At 42.6% G+C, this 23,357-nt stretch overlaps 1 protein-coding gene across 2 annotated transcripts in view; it reads right to left on the bottom strand.

Annotated features, from left to right (window-relative positions):
- Positions 1–896: 896 nt before the first annotated feature.
- Positions 897–23,357, bottom strand: part of LOC140695007 (trafficking protein particle complex subunit 9-like) — a 48,942-nt gene continuing 26,481 nt past the window's right edge. The window contains exons 2-5 of one of the 2 annotated variants that reach the window (XM_072957982.1): positions 18,821–19,020; positions 18,391–18,517; positions 14,602–14,672; positions 897–1,417 (exon numbers count right to left, since the gene is read on the bottom strand). In XM_072957982.1, the coding sequence (XP_072814083.1) occupies positions 1,169–1,417; positions 14,602–14,649 (297 nt within the window). In that variant the 5' untranslated portion in view covers positions 14,650–14,672; positions 18,391–18,517; positions 18,821–19,020 and the 3' untranslated portion in view covers positions 897–1,168. Of the gene's footprint in view, positions 1,418–14,601; positions 14,924–18,390; positions 18,518–18,820; positions 19,021–23,357 lie in introns of those variants that run through there. The other variant, XM_072957983.1, reaches the window with a different exon arrangement.

The raw sequence follows: 23,357 nt of genomic DNA, 5'->3' as shown, positions 1-23,357 counted from the left end.
AAAAATGAGCAAAATGCCTGAACACACACCTCATCAAAGAAGAAATCTGGATGCCAAAGAAGCCTTTGGAAAGATGCTCCACAGCACCTGTCATCAAGGGGATGCAGACTGAAACAGCGAGATACCACTGCACACCTGTCAGAACTGCCAAAATGCAGAACACTGACAGCACCGAATGCTGGTGAGGATGTGGAGCACCAGAAATTATAATGCATTGTTGGTGGGAATGAAAAATGGCCCAGGTACTTTGGAAGACAGTCTGGCAATTTTTTACAGAGCTAGACGTAATTCTAACATATGATCCGGCAACTGTGCTCCTTGGTGTTTACTCGATGAAATGGAAACTTATGTTCACACACAAATCTGCATACAGATGTTAATAGCAGCTTTATTCATACTCAACAGGATTCAGAAGCAACTAAGCTCTTCTTCAGTAGGTGAATGGATAAATAAACTGTGGTCCCGCCAGAAAATGGACTATTATTTGGTGCTAAAATGAAATGAGTTATCAAGGAATGGAAAGACATGGAGGAACCTTAAATGCATATTACCAAGTGAAAGAAGCCAATCTGGGAAGTTTCAGCAACTGTCTGATTCCAACTGTATGGTGTTCTGGGAAAGGGAAAAACACAGAGACTGAAAGATCAGTGGCTGCCAGAGGCTAGAGGGGAAAGAGCAATGAATGAGGTGCAGCACGGAGCATTTTAAGGTCACTAAGACACACGACTCTGTATGATGCTGTGATGGTGGATACATGTCATTGTACATCTGTCCAAACCCACAGAGTGCACAACACAATGTGTAAATCCTAGTGTCAACTATGGGCTATGGGTGATGATGACATGTCAGTGTAGGTTCACCCATTGTCACAAATGTACACTCTGGTGCAGGTGTCAATATTGAGGAGGCTGTGGGGGCAAACTGCAGTTCATACACCCAATCCAGCCCCAGCCACCGCTGTTAATAAAGCTCTATGGGTGTGTGGACTATCTGGCTGTTCTGGCATCTAAACAGTAGAGCTGAGCAGCTGCACCAGAAATCAGGAGGTTTTCAGACCCTGAAATATTTACCCCCAAGCCCTTGAAAGGAAAAGTCTGCTGAGCCCTGTTCTAAATGAATCAAGATTCACCCTGATGAGGCAGGACAGCAGGGCCCAAACCAGGCATGGTTAATGGGGCTGAAGCAATGTTTTAGTTCCAACACATTTGCTGAAGTCCTGCAAGTCCAGTGACAGACTGTAGCCAGGAAGCGTCTGCAGGAGGAGTCGGGAGCAGGCCTTCCCGCCAGGCTCCGGGATGCCGGGGGCCGCGTGCCGCACGGGGGCCACCCGCTTGAAGAAGGTGGATTTGCAGTGGAAGCCGATCAACTCGTAGAGCTCGGAGAGGATGCTGCACGGCTGAATTTTCTCCTCGGAACGCTGAAGCACAGGGAGAAAAGCAACAAGCATCTGAATGAAACACGTAAGTGAAAAAAGACCCATAAAAATGGTTTTCCCTTAAAACAGAGACCCGATGACACAGGAAGGAAGAGGAAGGCTGACTTAGTGCACTGATGGGACCGGATGCAGAAACGCAGGGAAGCAGCACTGTGCAGACACTCCAGACCCCCTCTGGGCCCCACCTCTCCGCATTCCACCTGTCCCTTTACTAGAAAAGCCCGTATTCCCTGAAATAGAGGAATCTGCTACCTAAACATGGGACACAGAGAAGGGAAAGAGGAAAAGGAAGGGAAAGTAAAGGAACAACAGTTCATCTAGACCCTAGGGTCTGGGCGGGAATTTCACCAAACACACAACTTCTCAAAGCACAGAGCGCACAGGGAGAGGCTGACAGAGTGACTGCGACTTCTGCTCCTAAAGCACCCAGCTACCTGTCAGCACACGCTGCGACCATTACTGAATCATTACAATCATCTCAGAAACAACTACTACCCCGGCTCACAGGCAAGGAAATCTGAAACTCGGGGAGGAATTATTATCATCCTGGACAAAGTCCCACAGCCCAGTAGTCTCAGAGCCTCCGGCAGACCCTGGGCTAAAATGCTCCTCATCACCACGGGCCCTGAGACTCAGGCTGAGACCACGTCAGGTCTGCACGGGCCCAGAGCACAGTCTGTGGGACAGGGAATGCTCCCACTCGAAGTGCCAGGTCAAGGCCCTCAGGAACTTGTGTAATGAAACCAAATCCCCAAACTCATTTCCAACCCACTGCCCTGTCCGGGAGGACTGCTCGGCACAACTGCGCTGTCACCTGTGCACAGGCTGAGCAAGGGGCCCAGACAGTGATGTGACATCCCAGTGGAAGTGGCTCGGAGACCACTTCATCACAGGACAGATTCTCCCGGCTTCCAACGTTAACTCTCCATTCCATTTCCAACTGGAAAGTAAGTTTAGACTTGTTTTCCTCTCTTAGAAACAAAGAGAGCAGTAACATCAGAGGGAAACTCAAGACTGAGGGAGAGTCTCCTGGTCATTTGCAAGGATAGGCCGGGGAGGGAACAGAGACAGGGATCAGAAAGACCCGTGTTCCAGTCCAAAGTCTGCACGTCACTCGCTTTGACAGTTTCCTTTTTAATACAGGTGATAAAATCTAATTATGATTTTTGGGAAAACTAAATGAAATAACGTATTCCACTAGCATAGGTGTAAAATCCTCCATGAGTGTTCCAGAAATGGACGTGATTGTGGTTAGTTACTGTCTGCCAATTCTTGTGTTCTCAGCTCACATCACCCAACCAGAGATGTGCGAGAGAATGCCTCACCAGCCAGCAGCCTTCTCCAACTTGGAAACTTACAGTGTCCGAAGAGCAGGCAGTGTTGGATGCTTTGCGGCACTCTGGAGGTAGCACTCCAGTGATGACTTTAAAAAGCTGGGGAGAATTTAGGGGACCATACAGTTCAAATACAGAGTACTCATTCCATGTCTACAAATATTCATCTCTAGCCATGATGATTAAGAGAGGAAATACATATTCAAACATACATCATTTTCCCACATAAGTGCATCAAAACAATTTGGAAAGAGTGTAACTTTCTTCTCTAGATCACACAGCGGGGATTACAAGGTTTGTACTGACAGCCCTACTTGTAAATCATCTGCAAACGTAACTGGGTCCACTATCAGTCATCATAATTTGAAGGGAATGTTAGAAAAGAAAAAAGCCAAGCTAATACTCTCCAATCTTTTGTTTGGTTACGATGTCACAGAGGAGATGGACAGCTCAATAAGGAACCACTCTGCCGTGATCACGGAGCCGGGGAGCGGGATGTGCGGCAAGATGTATGACGCAGCCGCAACTGTGCCCATGATTCTAGGCAGGTACCCAAAGTCACCTTGACAAGGTGTGAAACGTTTATGCCCACGTCCTCATAACCTGACATGTATTAAGGAGAAATGGAAACTTATAAACGGCCAATACCCTGGGTGGATACACCGTCCAAAGAGCAAAGTCACAGTTTGACAACTGGCCATCCTGGTACCTTGGGATTCATTCTTGAAGAACCTTAAAAACCACTCCTCTGTCCTCAAGAAGTGCTGTCTACTAGTCCTATCTTTGGCTCATGGATACCACATGTTGAAGTGAACTTCAATGTCTGCACAGATTTGACTGTCTTTCTCCAGGTTCACTTGTCCATTCTGAAGAGGCCTGAGTTAAGTCCAAATACCTTAAGATTAATTCCCTCCAGTGACATCTCAACGAGCCTGTAATTACAAGCCAACTGAACAGGACTGTCCTCAGCGAAAAATGTCACCAACCCTTCACTGCTTTCTTAAACTCCTCTCCTGGTTAATTGCAACATACTAACACCACCCTCCACCAAGTTCCCCAACTATGTCAAATAGAAAGTAAGGTCCATAAAAGAGGAGACAACTCCATAGTCACCTTTGAATTCCTAGCATAAAGTAATGTCAATAAATAGAACTATGATTATGGCTTCTTTCCTTTAAAACCTTTCTGGTTATTTAAATGAGACCATGGAAGGGAGGTGTTTGAGTCCAGTATCTTGATCCAGAAGACTCTGGAGGCCTTTTTCAGAATGGCTGTCCACTGATTCATTCAAAACACACCTTCTCTTTCCGGGAGGAGCTGTGATTTTCTGCCATGGGTTTGTGGTCACTCTCATGCCAGAACAGCTTTAAACTAAATCCTTACTTTGGATATGTTATTTTTTCCCGCTTCCAAAAAATTTTACTTTCCTTACTTCCTTGCCTTGAGGAATGCTTTTATTCTTTTCTTTCTAATTCAACCTTTTATAAAGCAGGATTCTCAGGATGTGCTTGGCCTTATATAAGAACAGCCATCCAACTCCCAGTGTGAGAGGCCACAGGCTCACCTCCTGCCCTCCTGCCAGGGCAACTGAAACTCAGTTCAGGAGCCAACCGGCACCCCAGGGCTTCTAAGGCTCACGTATCTCCCAGAATCCCTGCTTTCTGGTTTGTCTTGGCTACTGAGAATTTCCCCTCACTTTCTTGACAATTAGCTGTGCAGCTTGAAAGATGAGGAAGGAAGGTATTATTTCTTAATCAGAATTTAAAGGAACTTATGTAATGAAGCTTTTCACGAGTTTCTAGAACCCTCCATTGCTGAGACAGAAAACACACAAGATATTTTCTAAATTTAGCTATCATGTGCATTTTTTCTTTGCTTTTGTTTTGTTAACTGCTAATAGACATTTTTTAATTAAAAAATAAAATAAGGTCCCAAATAAGATAGAAAATTGAAGGGGCAAACAAAATTAAAGAGCAAAGACAGAAAAATGATAAGTACTCTACAAAGTTAATAGAATAAATACACTATGGATCAGACCAGCAATTCTCAGTAACAGCTAATTGAAACCTGACCATGAGGTAAAACGTCTCTCCTGTCAGGAGATGACCAACAGAAAATAGAATTAAATCAACAACCTAAAATTCTAAGTCTGGCGAGGGATAGAAGTCTACCAGCTAAGTGTGTCTTCTTCTGCAAAAGAGGGAGACTCACCAGCTCTTTTCTGTGGAACCTGAGCCCAGGGGAGGACAGTGAAGTGTGTTCTGTAAGTACCCAATTAGCAAAGTGAGTGATGAATAAAGAGATGTGAGCTTTGATGAGAGATGATACTACTATTCACTTGTCCTGTAAAGTATGTCTTTGCGTTCAGAGATCAATATCTCAGCAGGAAAATGCACAGCCCGGGACCAGACCACTTCTGTGATTGTGACACTGCACTTAGATGTCTCAAGGGCACCTCCAACTCCACCTGCAAAGAGCTAACTTCACGGTGTTCCTCCCATAGCCATCCTGCCCAGGGCCCTTGGTCAGGGGCAAGGTCTCCCTGCCTCTCCCAGCTCAGGCCAATCACTCACAGATGTGACAAGACCCCTCCTTCAGGGACAAATTTCCTCAGTCAACGAGATCCACCACCCACACCTGTCCTACCAGGTACTCACTGGCACTCCCTCAGCACTGACTCTGTGCTGGGGACCATGCTGCACACTGTGCACACGTTATCTCACTGGATCTACACAGCAGTCCTGGGAGTTCGGTACATCACTGCTTCTATTGATTAGATAAATTGTTTCACTTCCTTGGGTGTGTCATCCAAAGTGACACGGCTACTGAGCCACAAACCTGGGACTGAAAATCACTTGAAAGTTGAACACTGCTACACCTCGCAGCCACCCTACTCTGACTCATCACATCACCTCCTGCCGAGCCTTCTAAATGTTTCTAAGCATTCTACAAGACAAAAGTGATCTACGAGAGCATCGCACTAGCCTACTTAAAATCTGTCAATGACGGTCCACTGCTCTTAGGAGAAAGCCCCACCGGGCCTGAGCACAGCCCAACGGCCCGGCATCCGCTTTCCCTGCGCGGCCGCGCCGCCTCACCCACCACGCAGCTCTACACGTGCAGCGTCCAGGACAGGGATGCTGACTCCGTACAACCCGGGGCTCGTCTCACTCAAACAATGATCACCCTCTTCAGTGGTTACCTTCTTCAATACTGAATCTCAGAAAAATATTTTCTCTGGATGAATCAATATCTTTTTCCTTACAACTTCCCATCATTGATAATGAGCTCCCCCCAAAAGAGAGAAGACCTAATCCTCAGTCTCCTTATCTGTAAAGTGCAAATAACAGGGAAATATGAGAGGTTTTATTAGAAGTAATATTCATGTGAGGCTGAGGGACAATTCCCAACATACAGTAAGTACTCAATATGTGCTTACTTAATATTAATAAGAATAGATTACATTCCAGCAACCTTAAATCAATGCTTTATGGCTTTGTCTAAAAGACTACCGACAAACTGTTGGACGAACTGTTTTGGGCAGATCAGCACAAGTGTACTGGGCGAGGTAAGCGCTGACTCCAGTTACAGCTGCAACCAACCAGCACTACGGGGCGGGAGCAGTTTGCTCAAACTCTTACATGTTGCTTGAGCATTTAGTTGTAGTTATTGAATAAAGACAGGTATTATTTACTCAAAGCTCCTGAAACATAAATCTTCAAAGATTGATGCAAATTATGTTTCAAGTACAACACTCTCACTAGAAATTACTTGAAAATTATAGTCTTAGCTCCTCTGCACATCAAAACAGCATTTTCCTAATGTATCTGACTATATACTCTGAAAGGATTGTTTAAAAGAAATTAAGATGAAGCCATCCTGAATAAGATCTCAGTATCATCTACACAAACCCCACCCAAAGGTCTCATTTCTCACTTCCACATAGGTGTTCAGATGGCTTAAGCTGGGTCTTGGTTTCTTATGACACGGGGGTGGGAAGAATTGTGGATAGATCAATGTAGCAAATATAAACCTAGTGTATTTGCCATGTAGGAATCCTAGAAATAAATAAATTGATATATATAGTCCCACCCTTATGAAGCTAAGCCGTTCCATTTACAACTGCATAAAAATTAAAATGAGAGATACATTTAACAAAAGTTTACAAGACTTGTACATTGAATATTTTGAAGTATCACCAAAAAAATTTAAAATATCTTCATATATGGAAGGCATCCCATGATCATGCAATGGTAGAAAATATTGTTAAAAATGTTAAGACTTCCCAAAGTAATCTACATATTTAATGGAATCCCTATCAAAATTCCAGCTGACTTCTTTGCAAAAATTGAAAAACTGATCCCAAAGTTCATATTGAAAGCAAGGGACCCAGGTCAGCCAAAACAATCTTGAAAAAGAAGAGCAAATTTGGAGGACTCACTCAAAGGTTACAGCAAATCTATAGCACTCAAGTCATTATGCTTCTGTCATAAGTTTGGATGCAGAAATCTATGAGACACAATAAAAAATCCTGGGGGGAAACTTACATTTACAGTCAGTTTTCCAGAAATGTGCCAACAACACTCCATTGAAAGTATAGTCTATCCAACAAATGGAGCAGAGACACCTGGGTATCTGAAGGCAAAAGAATGAATCTGGAATCTGGACCCCATATTTTATATAACAAATATTAATTCAAAATGGATCACAGACAGAAACGTAAAAACTAAATATATGAACTTTCTAAAAGAAGACATAGTATGAATCTTTGTGGTCATAGGATAGGCTATGGCTTCCTAGATACAATACCAAGAGCACAAGTGATAAAACAAAATAGATAAAATGGACTTCATCAAATTAAAATCATTTGTTACAAAGGACAACATCAAGAGTGTGAAATGAAAGGGGAAAGGGGTAGCTCAAATGATAGAGTGCGTGCTAAGGAAGAAAAACAAAATGAATAAATCTAATTACCTCCCCTATAAAGAAATTGTTTTAATGTTTAAAAAAATTAAAGTGAAATGACAATCTGCAGAATAGGAGAAAAATCTTGCAAAGCATATATCTAATAAGAGAATAGTATCCAGGATATAAAACAAATGCTTACAACTGAACAATACAAAGAAAATCGACCCAATTTTTTAATTTGCCAAGGATTTAAATAGATACACAATTGGCCAATAAGCATCTGAAAAGATGGTCAGCATCACTAGCGAAATCAAAATCAAAATGAGATCTCATTTTAAACTCACTAGGATGGTTATAATCAAAACATGGACAATAACAAGTGTCAGTCAGGAGGCAGAGAAATGGATACCCTCAATATGCAGCCGTTGGAAAGGGGCAATGGTGCAGCTTCTTTGGAAGAGCCCGATGTTTCCTCAAAAGGTTAGAGTTATGTGGCTGAGCAATTCCACTCCTACATGTAGAGTCATCCTTCAGTGTCCTCGGGGGGTTGGTTTCAGGAACCCCCCAACCTGGATACCATAATCCAAGGATGATCAAGTCCCTTTGCAATCAGCCATCTGGATCCATGAAGTGGAAACTACAGATATGGTGGGCCAACTGTACAGCCAACAGAATGGAAATGTATTCTCACAAAAACTTGCACATCAATATTCATAGCAGTATCATTCAGAGTAGCTAAAAGTCACTAAAAATATCCATCCATCAATGAATGGATAAACAAAATTACCAAGAATAGTCCCACAAACTTTTGGTAATTGAATCTTTGACAAAGGAGGTGAGAACATACAATTGAGCAAAGACAGCCTCTTCAGCAAATGGTGCAGGGAAAACTGCACAGCTGCATGTAAATCAATGAAGTTAGACTACCCCCTCACAACATACAAAAAAATGAATTCAAAATGGCTTAAAGACTAAAAATTGTAGACAAGACACTATAAACCTCTTAGAAGAAGACATAGGCAAAACATCTGACATATATCTCAACAATATTTTCCAAGAGCAGTCTACTCAAGCAATAGAAATACAAGCAAAAATATACAAGTGGGTTCTAATTAAACTTACAAGCTTTTGCACAGAAAAGAAAACAAAAATTAAAGCAAAAAGACAACCTATGGAGTGGGAGAAAATAGTTGCATTAAATGAAAGTGACAAGGGCTTAATTCCCAGAATATGTAAACAGCTTTTACACTTGATAAAAAAGAAAAACAAACAATTCAATCCAAAAATGGGCAGAAGACCTAAAGAAACATTTCTCCAATGAAGACATACAAATGGCCAATAGGCACATGAAAAAATGCTCAATATCATTATGAGAGAAATGCAAATCAAAACTGCAAACAAGTATCACCTTTCACCAGTCAGAATAGCCATCATTCAGAAGTTCATAGACACTAAGTGCTGGAGAGGCTGTGGAGAATTGGGAACACTCCTACACTGTGGTGGGAATGCAGTTTGGTGGAGCCATTGTGGAAAACTGTATAGAGGTACCTCAAAAGACAAAACCTTGGGGGCCCAGATGACACAGCAATCCCACTCCAGGGCATATATCCGTAAGGAAACGTAATTCAAAAAGACACTTTCACCCCAATGTTCACAGCAGCATTATTTACAATATCAAGACATGGAAACAACCTAAATGTCCACTGACAGACGACTGGATAAAGAGGTTGTAGTATATATGTCCAATAGACTACTATTCAGCAATAAAATAATAATAAAATAATGCCATTTGCAGCAATATGAATGGACCAGGAGAATGACATTCTAAGTGAAATAAGCCAGAAAGAGAAAGAAAAATACCATATGATATCGCTCACATGTGGAATCTAAAACAAAAAAAAAAAAAACAAAAACAAAGGAACAAAAAGATAAACTTATCTACAGAACAGAAACAGACACAGAGACATAGAAACCAAACTATGGTTACCAGAGGGGAGAGGGTGTGGAATGAATAAATTGGGAGTTCAAGATTTGCAGATGCTGAGTATGTATACAATAAACAGCAAGTATATACTGTATAGCACAGGAGAATATATTTAATAACTTATAGTAACTTATGTTTAAAAAGAATATGAAAATGAATGCAGGTATGTTCCTATTTAACTGAAGTTTTGTGCTGTACACAAGAAACTGACGCAACACTATAAACTGACTAGACTTCAATGAAAATATTTTTAAATAGACCAAAAACGAAAAAAAAGGAAAAGGATATTATCAAACAAAAAGAATAATGTACTGATTCAGGCTACAATATGAATGAACTTTGAAAATTTATGCTAAAATAAGCCCGTCACAAAAGGGCAAATAGTGCCCTTTAAGGTGAACTGTATCTAAGCATTTATTGTACTACTCCTGTAAATTTTCCGGAGTTTTGAAGTCTATCAATATCAAAATAAAATGTATTATTCATTAAAAACTTAAAACCCTTCCTCACAGGAGGGCTTTAATTATTAAATGCAGAAAAGCATGTAAAACTCTTGGAACAACAATTTTCACGTCCACACACAGTCACTGCTGTCACTGCCACTCAGAGGGTGGTGCCAGCGCTGATGAGAGCTGCCTCCACTCGCTCCCCTGCAGACAGGAGTGAAGGCCTGAGCTTTGACAGGCAGGGTTTGCGTGAACCTGGGTCAGCCACAGCCACGTCCCAGACTCTGCGTTACCCAAATTTCTTATACAAACTGCAACATGTAATGTAAACACTCTAGAGGGATGTATCTTACAACACAGGGAATACAGACAATGTTTTACAGTAACTATAAATGGAGCATCTATTGTACACCTGAAACATATATTTTAAATCAGCTATGTCTTTATAAAAAATTAAAAAATAATTTAAAAATGTTATCCCTTTAATATTCAATTTGGTTTTTAATTAACTACTAAACAGCTTAGAATATATAAAAGCATTTAAGTGTGATGTTTGTTTACATATTTATTTACTTCAGCCTCCTGCTAAAAGAGAAATTAAACAATTTTTTAAACACAGCTTAACAACCATAACAACAAAAAGGCAAAACTGAGAGTGAAGAGAAAATGGAGATTCAATACTTAAATGAAACCAGGGGGAGGTAAACTCATAAAAATGGATTCCATGAAGTCAGGACAAGTGTTAAAGGCCGACTAGAAATTCAGCTGTAAGATTCTTGGCAGCTAAAGCAAAAAGAAAAAGATGATGGGGCAGGTGGTAGAGCGTGTGCTTAGTGTGCACAGGGTCCTGGGTTCAAGCCCCAGGGCCTCCACTAACAGATAAATATACCTAATTACCTACCCCCCAAAAGAGCCCCAAAGAAAAGAAAAAGAGAAATTTCTTTCCAAAAAAATCCTGATATTAAATTTGGATTAAATACTTTAAAAATAAAAGGAAAATAGAAAAGATGAGTGACACTGTGAACAAAAACCCCAGCTGGGCTAACAAGCTAAGTCACAAATCTAAGTGTGATAAGTGTCGGTTTACTGATCTAAGTTTTGCTGGGCTAACTCGTAAATCTGAATTTCAGTGTCAGTTTACTGGGCTAACAAGCTAACTCGTAAATCCAAGGTCAACAATTGTCAGTAACGTGATCTGTTCCAAATTGATAAGCTTCAGTGTACTGATTCCTTGCTTTTTGTTGTTTGAGCCTTATTGGCTAAAAGCCCCATACTTGTAATTAACCCTATAAAACCTCATGTGCACGTCTTGGATGTGCTCAGGGCTTGGGAACAGAAGCCCCTCTGAGCCCGCTGGCATAATAAATCTCAGTACTCCCACCCTCTGAGTGCTGCTTATTTCTTGGCTGGCCTGTTGTTTCCGTAACAACACAAGCGATAATGCCCGTGAGATAAATCTGCGATGGCTGCTGGCAGGTCCCCATGTCTCATGTGGGAAAATCTGAAACATATTTCTCACCACTCAGAGTCATCCTCAGCCCACCCCACATCTCCCGCTGTTAAATGCAGGAACACACGCAGGGCCCGGCCTTTGCTCTCTCTGTGTCATCACAGTGAGACAGGATGGAAGGGCACAGAGCAAGCCATTCAAGAAAGACCACAGCAATTAACATCAAAATGGTGAAGAATTCAACCCCCAATAGGTCTTGAGGCTCAGGATGAAGAGATTTAACTTCTAGTAGATCTTGAGCTTCATTATACACCCATTGTAATAGTAACATGGTGTATACACGGCCCCAGGCACCATGGCAGTCACAAGGCTAGCCACAAAAGGTCAAAGGGTGGAAAATGGCCAACTCCCTGGAATCCCAGCCCCTTGCCCTAAGGCTGGTCCTTCTACTTATTAGCATATGAAACCACGAAGCCCAAGAAAAGGAGCAACACAGAGCCACCTCCCAGGAACCCCTCTCTCTACCTCTTCGGAGAAGGCCCACACTATTTCTGTGGAGTGTGTGCCTACTTTTAATCTGAGCATCAAACCCCCATACTTCGTGACGTTTCTCATGCCTGTCAATGTATCTCTCTGAATAAATCTACCTTTACTCAACACTGGCTTGTTCTTGAATTCTTTACTGCATGAAGCCAAGGAACAAAATCTGGTGGGGCACATCCCAGGGGCTCAACGGAAGCCTGGGACACAGCCCTTCTCATGCCCCACATATTTTTTCTTGTATCAACAGGACTGGGATGTGAAGTGAGGTCTGAGGCCCCAGCTAAGGGACAGAAGCAGCCTCCAGGTCTCCAATTGGTGGGCAGCCTCTCCCCCATCAGGGGCCATGGGGTCTGCCTGGTTCTCTGTGTTTTTTTGTTGTGCTGACTCCCCAGTCAGACAGGACTGGGGAGTCAGATTTCTCCTTAGGCCTGGCTCCACAAAATCCTTCTCTCCAAAATACAAGCACATCATGTCACAATCCTCTTGTTCAACCATGAATTGTTCAGCCAACTTTTTCCTTCCCCAGTTAAGTACCTAAATGTCCTCCCTGCCATCCCACCACTTCTTTCTTTTTGAGAACTCTGCACTCCCCACACACCATCCTGAATGCAGGTGCCTTGCTGGCTGGGACCGAGATGTTTCAGTCTCAAACATCCTGAGTCCTTTCTCTTTCCACTTTCTAACTTAAAAAGGCCTTCCTGTGTCTCCCACCGCTCTGATTCTGAAAGTCAAAAAATGCTCAGGTTACATTCACTCTGTGAATACCTCCCAGGTTTTGGCTAGGTTTCCTTCCCAAGATCTTCATTAAGGAGCTGCATCAAGAAGTTTAAAGGAGCTATTCTTACATTTGAGTGGAGGAGCCTGCAAGAAATTTAAATGGCTTTGAAGAGAGAGTTAACCAGGGACAGAGAGGTCGCAGGTCCTAGTCAACAGTGTCATGAGGCAAAATGTTCTTCAAAGGCTCAGAGTGGCTTCTGAACACGGAGTCGACAGGGAGGAGGTGACAGGCAGTGAGTGGGGTGAGAGACACAGGGTACGGTCCCCCAGCAGGGGAAGAATTGGTTATTTTCTAGTTTTCCAATTTCTTACTACCTTTTTCTCTTATTGCCACATACCATTTCCTACGAATTAAGCATATCAATGTCAGTCATTTGGGCCACTTGGGAGAAGCTGCACGATGCCATTCACAGGGCTGGGACATGACAGCCACACCAGTCTAGGTTGAAAGACCAGTGGGGGTATTTCCATGGTAATCACGGGCATGCAGCAAACTCCCCAGCTTCAATGACCTCCTCTCAAAGTTGGCGCCAATAAAACTACCAAGCAAAATGCGTGATGATTCTGGCCAACATCTGTTTATTAGTTAAGTGCCTGTGACACCTGCCACTTAGTAGGGAATGAGTACGATCAACGAGGCCCTGTCTACCTGGCCACACGCGCCCTGCCATCCTGCCTTGGTGCAGCAGCACAGCTTGTTTAGCTGAGATGAGAGCCCCCAGAGCAGCCCCGACGGGAAAGCTCCCAGCTCTGCACGGCCAGACGTGTTCCTTTCCTTCTCAGAGCTGATCACAATTTGCTGTCCTCTGTTTTTATGTTTATCCCTTTTGTAACTGCCTCTCCTCCGGAGATTTTGCTCAAGCAGCACAGGACCAGGTGTGTCTTGTGGCCTGCCGGATATTCTGGGCTGGGAAACAGCCGAGCCCACATCTGGCTCTGGTGCTGAACGGAGAGAGCAGAAGGCCCAGGAGCCCATGCTGAACCGAGGCCCCTGCACACAAAATTATGGTCTGACTTTGGGCAAATTACACAGTCTTTTTTACCCTGAGATTCCTCATCTGTCCATAAAAATAACTGCCCATGGCACACAGAGTTACAAGTATTAAAGGAAATCACCAAATTCACAAACTAGCCAAGGGGCTACCAGTGCATCCTAAACAGACATATGCTGCCTTTAAGGCTCTGACACACACCAAGCGTGGTGGTCGAACAAAGTGTACACTGCTAAGTGTCAGTGTGTTAAGTGCTTCATGTGTGCTATAATAATCTTCAGAACTTACAACAAGCCCAGGAAGTAACGAATATTATCATGCCCATTTCACAGACTCACCATCAGTTTAAGAGAGGTTACATTCAAGTCCAAGGCGCTATGGTGAGTAAATGGCGATTTCAACCTGAATATGGGCCCAGGCCTGGGCTCCATCTCTGTCCCATCCACCTGACCACTGCCTATGAATTCCACCTGTCCAATACCCAAGTTGAAGCCAGCCAGCTCTTAAATGCAATGTGTGTCACCGTTTGTCAATGTTCCTTAATTACCATAAACTGTTCTCAGAAAGCACTTCAGAAAGGAAAGTTGGACTCACATACCTGCCCACAAAGAAGAGGAATTCTGCCTTGCCTTCTCCTGTAACGTGCAGAAACCCTTCCCATTCACCACCGAATCCTTTTGTATGCTTCCTCCGTGTTCATGTTTACACATGGCTTATTAAAGTAGAAGTTACCTGCAGTAATTCCATCTCGGTTCCATTCCAAGCTTCCAGATTATCCATAATCAGGGTAATACCATAATTTTCTGTGAATGAAAACACTACAAATTGAATGAAAATATTGCAACCATGTCACTAAACAAAGAATGCTGAAAACAAGTCATCAGCGGCTGCCGCCACCCCCCAGTGAAGACAGGCCTGCAGCCATTCACAACGGTGCCCTCTGAGCAGACTCAGAATAAGAAAGGACAGATTACTGGCCCTAGATAGCTAGGTGCTTGTCTAAAGTATATATTCAGTCAGCCCAAATGTTGGCTTCCTCCCATATATTGAAAAGCATTAAATTCATGAACTTGAGATACCTGGCTTTCTTTAGATAACAAGCAATGTTTTATTGTTCTGACTACCTGGTCTTTGTTGTAAAGCTCCTATATAATCCTAGCTTCTCCCCTACTCTTGCGAGCAGTCCCTCAGAGTGTTCTGAGAGGCGGTCATCCTGGCTCGAGTCCTTCTGACAAATAAAACATAACTCTTAATATTCAGGCTGCACGTTTATTTCAATCAAGTCCCAGAATAGACACAACTCATCAATTGTGTAATGGGACACACTGGATCAGGAACCAAAAGAGTGTAGTAGTCCCTAAGAACTACGGCTCCCTCTTTCTTCCTGTCATTATACAATCCCACCAGAACTCATTACTTTGCTGTCTGCTCCTCTGGCAACCAAACTCAGAGAAGAGTCAACTCAGCAGAGCGTCCTGCTGGGGAGAACCCCCGCAGCAGCACTGCAGGCTGCCTGCCCTCCCGCACGCTCTGCCGACCGCTAGTGTCCTCCGTGGAGACCAGGTCAAAAGAGCTGTTCCCTACAGCTACAAAGTCCCAAATATTAAATAAAACCTTTCATTTTATACTATATGTTACATATATACCCATCTCTGAAAACAGCTTTGCCAGAAGCCCAAATCTTCAACATTAATCTGCAAAGGCAAATCAGGTCCCCAAGGGAAAACAAGTCTTAAGACGATGCTAAGACCTCCAAAGTCCTCTCCACGACCATAAACCAAACTGCCTGTAGGTCTGCAGCTGCAGGAGGCTACATGTCTGCTTTTAAAGCAACCCCTTCCTGCCCTCGGGTGCTACAATGCCCTTCTACGCCCTCCCATCTCAGGGTAAGAGCACCCACTGCAGAACCTTGCAGGGCAGCACTGACAGGACTGGACAATGAGGATCAGAGCTAAACTAAGCCTTCTGATGACACGAGTTGTCACTCTGTCACTTTACAGATGAAGATATATATATAGAGAGGTGGGGTGTTATTGTTCAAAGTCACACAGATAAAAAGTGACAAAGTCTATAACTCTGCTCCTCCCTCTGGTGTGACGCCCCAACTGGGACAACCACAGGGTTCTTTCGTGCCTGCCTGACCAGTTCTTTCCTATCACTCATGACCCACCACAGGGTCTGAAATTAGCCTGCATTTGCAGCATCTTTTCCCTCCAGTTTCTCAGGAACAAGGCTGTTCGGGCCACTTTATGACTTCCAGGTCCCCGAAATCTCCGTGCTCAGGCTGCTCTTGCCTGTGCATCCGGCCCGCTGCTCAGAGGCTCTTCCTCCCCTGCAGGAGGACGTTTCTACTCTTCACAGGGACACCCCCTTAGGGGATCCCTCCTCTCGCCCTCAGCTTGGCAGGTGTCCCAGGCCACATCGCGAGATGCCCCAATAGGACTGCATCTGCCCAGGTCTGCTAGTCAGACCAGCAGCCTCAGAGCCAGGGATTATGCCCAGGTCACACTGCAAACCTACTGCCCGCCTCACAGACCCCAGCCAGCAGGTCACCTGGAAGTCACAGCAAGTGCCCCACCCAATCCAGAAGCCTCTTCATTTCCCAGCACCACTGATGACTGGTTTCCAAACTTTGGTCAGTTTCGCACAAAACAACACCTTCTACTGTGTAGCGGGTGGTTTTTGCTTCTGCACCCCATTCTTACTGAAAACGTTAAGGGAAACCAAAAAGCCTCTTCTCAACCCTTTTCTGATGATACCCTCCCACCCACAATATACATATGCTCAAGAGATTTGGATCCACGTGATTTTGTTTCCCTTACGATAAGTGGCTCAAAACACTGCGGGATTATTTTTCCTTTGAGGGTATTAGGACTCAGTTTCTCGGCTTTAATCTGTTTTTGTCTTTGTCTTCTTTGTTCCTAGCAGTTGCCACCTCTTACTCCCTTCAGCAGCCTCCCTCCCAACTTCTAGTCTAGGAAATCAGCTGTGATGAGGGGCACGGGGGCATTCACAGAAGATGCAACAAAGGCAAAGAGAGGCTATATAATTTGCCAAAGATATCACCTTCAACCCCCAACAGAGTGTGTCATGTCCCTGTGTTTAACTCTTATTCTAAGCAAGTTAACTTTTTGTAGATTATGTTTATAAAGATGAGAAATCAAAATACATACAAGGACACACATCAACTCTAAGATATTCATTAACTCCACTATTTTGTTTCTATTTATTTTATTTGTATTAAAAAATTAAGAACCCCTGCAACCAATATAGCAAAATGTTACTGGGTTTTAAATACAGAATATAGAGGGGTTAAGTGTGTCATTACTCATCCTTATATGTATGTTCACAAGATAAAATTATTTGAAAGTCTCTCTCCCCTCTCCCTACTCACTACTGGCTCTCACCTGAGATCCCAGACCACACATCTAACAACCTTTCACTTTACCCACAGCTGAACTCATCAGTTTTCCCCCAGAAATCCCTCTGCAGCTTTCCCTCCTCAGAACACAGAAGGACCATCATTTAACTCATTAATCCACCCAGAAACCTGGGCCTTACTCCATCCTACCTTCACAGACAGCTTTAAATCTTTCTTTTTACCATCTAAACATGCCTTCAATCTGTTCGCTTTTACCCACTATCCTACCGCTCAAGTGGAAGCCACCAACACTGCCCACCTGGACTCACGAGTCTCCCAAGTGGCCCCACAGCCACTCTCCCCTACTTGAGACAAATGGGATTGTGTCACTCCCATGCTTTTTGGGCTCTTTTCAGACCCACTGTTCATAGAAGAAACTCCAATTTCTTCACCTTGTGAAGGTGTTTGCCATGAAACTGTCAGCTCATGGAGGGCAGGGCACGCCCTCTCCCCTCAACCCCACTCTCTGGCAGAGCATCAGCTTGGGAGGACCCACTGAGCTACATCAGCCTGTATCCTAAACCTGGTCTTGGGTTCTTAGCAAACTGCTTCACTTATCCATATATATCCAAGGTAGATAAGAAAGATTTTAGATGTTGAGCTAGACTATTCATTTGGGGATTTTGCACTGGCAACCTGCAAGTATATGTTCTAATGTTTGTGTCTTGTTAAAACCACACCCAGATTAAAGGAGTATTTGTGGAATGTCTTCGGAGTAAAAGGGTTCTGTACTTTTACAGATTTTATGTTTTATACCATGAATAACCCGGACAGGGTCACAAATGGAACCGCCTCACAAGTGACAGAAGACAGGTGAGACGCATATAGCAACAGGTCACAAAGATGGTAAGAGCAAAGTTGTTTCTCCAAACCCCAAAAAAATTCCTCCAAGAACAGAAAACTCAGAATTTTGAAAGTAAAATACTATCATATAAGGAAAGAAAATAAATAATCCTCTTCATCAGGGTTTCAAGATCTGACTGCAGAGTTATTAGCAGGCTATACTGAATCCTAGCACAGAAAAATCAGATGGACTACTGGTGAGTAAGTTCCAGGAAAATGGCAGTAATTCCTCCACTTGAAAGAGGACACACACTCACTTGTTCAAGGTGATTGTAAACAACATTCTGCAGAAATTCAGAATATTCAGGCACCGCTTCTAGATGGTGATGACACGGAAGGATGGCTTGGATGCATGCTTCTAACTGAGTCACCGGCATTCTTACACTGCAGGGGGAAACGGAGGCCCTCAGCCAAGAGCAGAGATGTTCCTGTCATGTATCCCAGGTCGTGCCTCGGGGACTCAGTGTCCTGTAGCAGTGCGGCCCCAGGCGAGGACCAGCAGCGTGGCCCACCCAAGCAGGAAGGGCACTGTGCTTGAGAAAGCCCACACCAGATGGGAGCAAGAGTGGCTGGTGGGGTTTTGTGAACCTATGAATGCTCATAGAAAAACACCTGCATACATTCAAGTGATACAATTAACAGTAGCATTCTTTTTAACAAAATTTCAAATGTCAGTGGTAATTTTACCATTCCTTTTCTCTTGTCCCCTGCACTCTGAGACAGGCTTAGGCTCTCTCACACTTGCAGCTCTGATGCAATAGTTGTGAAGTTATTTTACTTTACTGCAAGTGTCTTCGCTCCACGTGTCACTGTGACTGTCGTCTCTTAACACAGTCAGATATCTTCCTGGATCTCTCCATGAGTTCCTTGCTCCTGCTTCTCAGATCCTGAGATAAAGAACAGGTGAAGGCACATGACTGGAAAAGTCAATGTGGACTTGAGCAAAGTCCTCAGTGACCCCCTAGGTGAGTGTTGACCACCCCTTAGCTTCGATTCTCAAAGTTCTGCCCAGGGTGACATCCAGACAGGAGGGAGTCCTGGGCCCAATTAAAAGCTGTGTGGCTTGGGTGCGGGGAAAGGTGCAGGAGCTGGTTCCGTAGCCGGGACCCTCCACACCTCTGCTCCTCTCTCTCCCGAGGCCCCGCTGCCAAGCCCCCACGTTCCCTGATATTCTGTCCTTCTCTTCTACTCTACTTCAAGCCCTTTTCCTCTTCCTTTATTCCCTGATTATCTGCAGCTGGAGAGATTTTTCCATCACAAAATCTGAAAAAATTTCCTGCAGCTGAAAAAGAGGTCTCCAGAGGTCAATGCCCATATGGTGGTTCCTGAAGAGAGCCCCTGGTTAGGGGGACCCTCACCAACACTCACGGGACATCAGGTATGTTACAGGGTCGACCACCCCCAACAAGAGTTTGCTGTGACCCCAAGGCACGCACAGCATCCCTGCTCACTAAAGTGTAGTTGTAATCCGTTATTAAGAAGCAAAAATAAAAAAAATTTCTCATGTTTCTTACTAAAATTATTTATGAGTTAGAAAAAGAAATTGTAAAAGAAAAGAACAAATTTGACTCCATGTTAGATGTGTTCGTTTGGCTTTAAACCTGTACCTTGTTTTCTAGGCTCCGACTTGCTATCTCTGCACCTTTTGTAAAAAAAGTTGCCTTTAGCCTGAAATATCCAGGACAGCCTATTCTCCGGGCTCTGATCTTTAAGGATATTAGCTCTTCTACACTTATGTACAGATGGCAAGTGGCAAAATAGATAATAACCTTTCTTTTATTTGGAGGTTTTACGGGGGCAACTTAATTTGACCCACCATGGACAGCTGCAGGAACAAAGGATTCCAAGGACAAACAATTCGTACAGCGAGAAGTTTGCAACAACCAACCACATCCCCGCCGCTTTTTAGTATAAAAGGAGACTGAATTCTGCTTTGGGGAAGAGAGTTCTACTGGATATCAATATGCCATTTTCTGGGTCTGCCAGATTTTCAAATGAAGTCACTATTCCTTACTCCAACATCTCATCTCCCCATTTATTGGCCTGTCATGCAGCAAGCAGAACGAGTTTGGACTTGGTAACAAAATGACTGCATTAGAGGTAGTATGTCTCCACTGTTTCCTCATTTCCAGTATGTCACAACCTATCAATTTTATATGCTGTTTAACAACATGACAAAGACCTATTATACGGAATTGATTCCACAGAAATAAAATTATTTCTACTCCCTCAAGAATTTTTTCTTTTCTATTTTATTTTGTTTTGCTTATTGAAAAGAAAATAAAAGTCAAATCATTTTATTTCATGTATTTTTATAGCTACATAATGTAAATACTACAAAAATATTTAAATTGCAATAAAAATTGTTAATATATTTGTATAAAGATATATAAACAATCAATGCAGATTAGGAAAGGAGTAGATATTTACTAAAAATCTACTGCACATCCAGTCTTTTACAAGCATATCCTGGAATATAAGCTCTATTATCCAGGGGTCCCCCACCCCCATTCTCACTGCCGAGTCCCTTAGTAATCAACTACCAAGGCACCAGCATAGAACCATGCGATCGCTATTTTAGGTATAAATGAATGAATTAGCTCATTCAATTCTAAAACAGAAACCTTAAAATAAATACTGAACTTATTTACAGATAAACAAATTTGGACACAAAAAAGTACAGTTTCTCCCCCAAGACACAAAGATAATAATTGGTAAAGGCAAGATTTGAACTAATCTGCCTGATTCTAAAGCTAAGGTGGAAATCCCCTTCGACTGTGTAGGTCCAGCAGCACAGCCCATCACCCTATCTTTGTTCAGATCTGGCTTTAGACAGCCTGAGACAGCACCCCATTCCTATGGAACTCGAGGGGAAACGATAACAATAAGGATTTTATATTCAGTAGTTTCTTAGGTCTCAATTATATAAAGTGTCAGCAGGTCAGCAGAAAACTCTGGGAAATATGAGTGGGTCCAGAGCTTTTCGCTGATAAGAAACTCATTCTATCAGGACAGAGTGACCTTCCCATGAGTGGCCTCATGAACATAAACTAAAGGCAGCTGAAATGAAAACTAGCAAGAACATGGAAGTGAAGCAGGAAGGATCCCTACTATCCCCTGCCCAGTTGCCTCTTCACCCGCTTGGACAAGATGGCAGAAGACCCAGGTTCTTGTCTAAGTTACAACATCATGGATTCTCACCCATAAAATGTTGCGACTCTATGCTGTCTTAAGTCCTTTACATCTAAAATATGATGACACCAATATCTCAGCAGAATGTCTATGTCTCCACTTTCTCTCTTCTATTAGGAGACTATATCTATGGCTACAAAGCCGAAATTCAATTAAAAACACCATGCACGAATCCTGGTGAAAGTCTGTGTAAGAGACATTGTTCTCACTCTCTGTGAATGAAAACTCAGAAAAAGTGGACCTTCTCCCTCTGCAAGTGGGAGGTAGACTGATTTTGTGTGTGTGTGTGTTTGCACGCACATGTGTGTGTGTAAATCATATAAAATATATTCTGGGATTTGCACAGTTTTTTTTATGATACTATGATTTCATGAGGATGAGCCAACCTTTAAAGTAATTTGAATCTATTTTTCTGAGAGGCTCTTTTGGTGGAGGATGGGAAAGGGGAAAGGAAAGGAGGAAAGAAGTAAATGAAGCAAAGCTGTAAGAATACTGCTAGGGAAAGGCAAGACATTAATTTTGTTCCTACTTGCATCACACACAAATTAGGGACTGGCTTTCCCCCATGTCTTGTCAAGCACTGAGCTGCAGAAGAACAGGCGACAGCCCATTTCTCACTGAGCTTGTGACTGTATGTGACATCTTATAGACACAAATTATTTAACCTGATCAAACACTCTAGCAGCAGGATGTAATTCTCCTAATTTGAGAGACAAGAAAACAGGAAGTGAAAGACGGTATATAGCTTGACAAAAGTCAGAGGACAAGTAAACTAAAGAGGATGAATTCAAACTCAGATCTGAATGCAGAGTCTGATATTCCCACTCCCAGGGCTGGAAAATCCTTAACACAAGGTTCCCCAGCTCCTCTGCATTGTTCCTGGCACCAAGCATTTCCCATGGCGATGGTCTCCAATTCTCAGACACAGTGCCCTGTGCAGCCAATAACCTCCATTCGACCTTGATCATCTACCTGACACGCCTACCAGGCTTCACCATACAGGCAGGAAAGCTGGATTTCAAGTGCATACAAAGCCACCCTGGTTTAAGCTGGACTGTTTATCAGCTTTTCCAGCATAAAGGCAGCCACGAAAGTGCTCACAGTTTGTACATGAGCCACACAACCTCTCTCCATCTGTCTCCCCACCTATACTACTTAGCTATGACCATTTTGAGAATCTTGGAAACAAATTTTTAAAAACAGAAAAGAAAGGATTCTGTAACAAGTACTTAATACTTACAATTTTAAATGAGAAGTTACAAAGTGAGTATTTACAAACCGAATCTGCCTTCCTAGGTGTCAGTTTTAACAGTTAAAAAATATAATAGCAAAAATTTCTCACTTAAAAAATTAACAAAAACATCAACAATAATCTGGAATAAACTCAAAAACAATGCCCATGTTGTACATGGAGAAAGTACAGGACTGTACTGAGGGGTAAAGTAAAAGTGTGAAAGTAGAGACATCAACCTTTTGTATGGAGGAAAGCAGTTTTAAAGATGTACGTTCTCCTAAAGATAATTCAAAATTACTAAAAAATCCCATGACAACACTTATCTGTTTTTTTTTAACTTGAAAAAATTATATTAGAATTCTTCAGGAATAACAAAGTCATAATACAAGCCAAGAAATTTAGGGATCGAAAAAAGAATCAAAAAATTCGCACTATAATATATTAAATAAATTTTTACAATATGTAAGATATAGTGCTAGAGTAAGAAAGTAAGATTGACAGAAATAAATCATGAGCTCAAAAAGAGACTCTAGTATACATAAGTATTTTTTACAGGTGGGATTTCAAATTAAAAAGCAAAGTATGAATTTAATAATTGTCTTGTTACAATCAGAGAATACCTGGAAAAAACAAATTCTATTCCCGTCAAAATGACCACAAGAAAAATTACAGAAAATGATGTAAATATTAGAAAGTACTAATAAGAGCAAATACAACTCTTTGCTCATATCAATTCAGCTTCTCCTCACTGTAACAAGTACCATTATCATCTCCATCTTAGAGATTAAAAAAACCTAC

This window comes from Vicugna pacos, unplaced genomic scaffold (assembly GCF_048564905.1).
Source record: "Vicugna pacos unplaced genomic scaffold, VicPac4 scaffold_119, whole genome shotgun sequence".
In the NCBI taxonomy this organism is placed as follows: domain Eukaryota; kingdom Metazoa; phylum Chordata; class Mammalia; order Artiodactyla; family Camelidae; genus Vicugna; species Vicugna pacos.
Note: the sequence above shows the minus strand (reverse complement) of the source record. Positions and strands in the feature narration are given on the sequence as shown.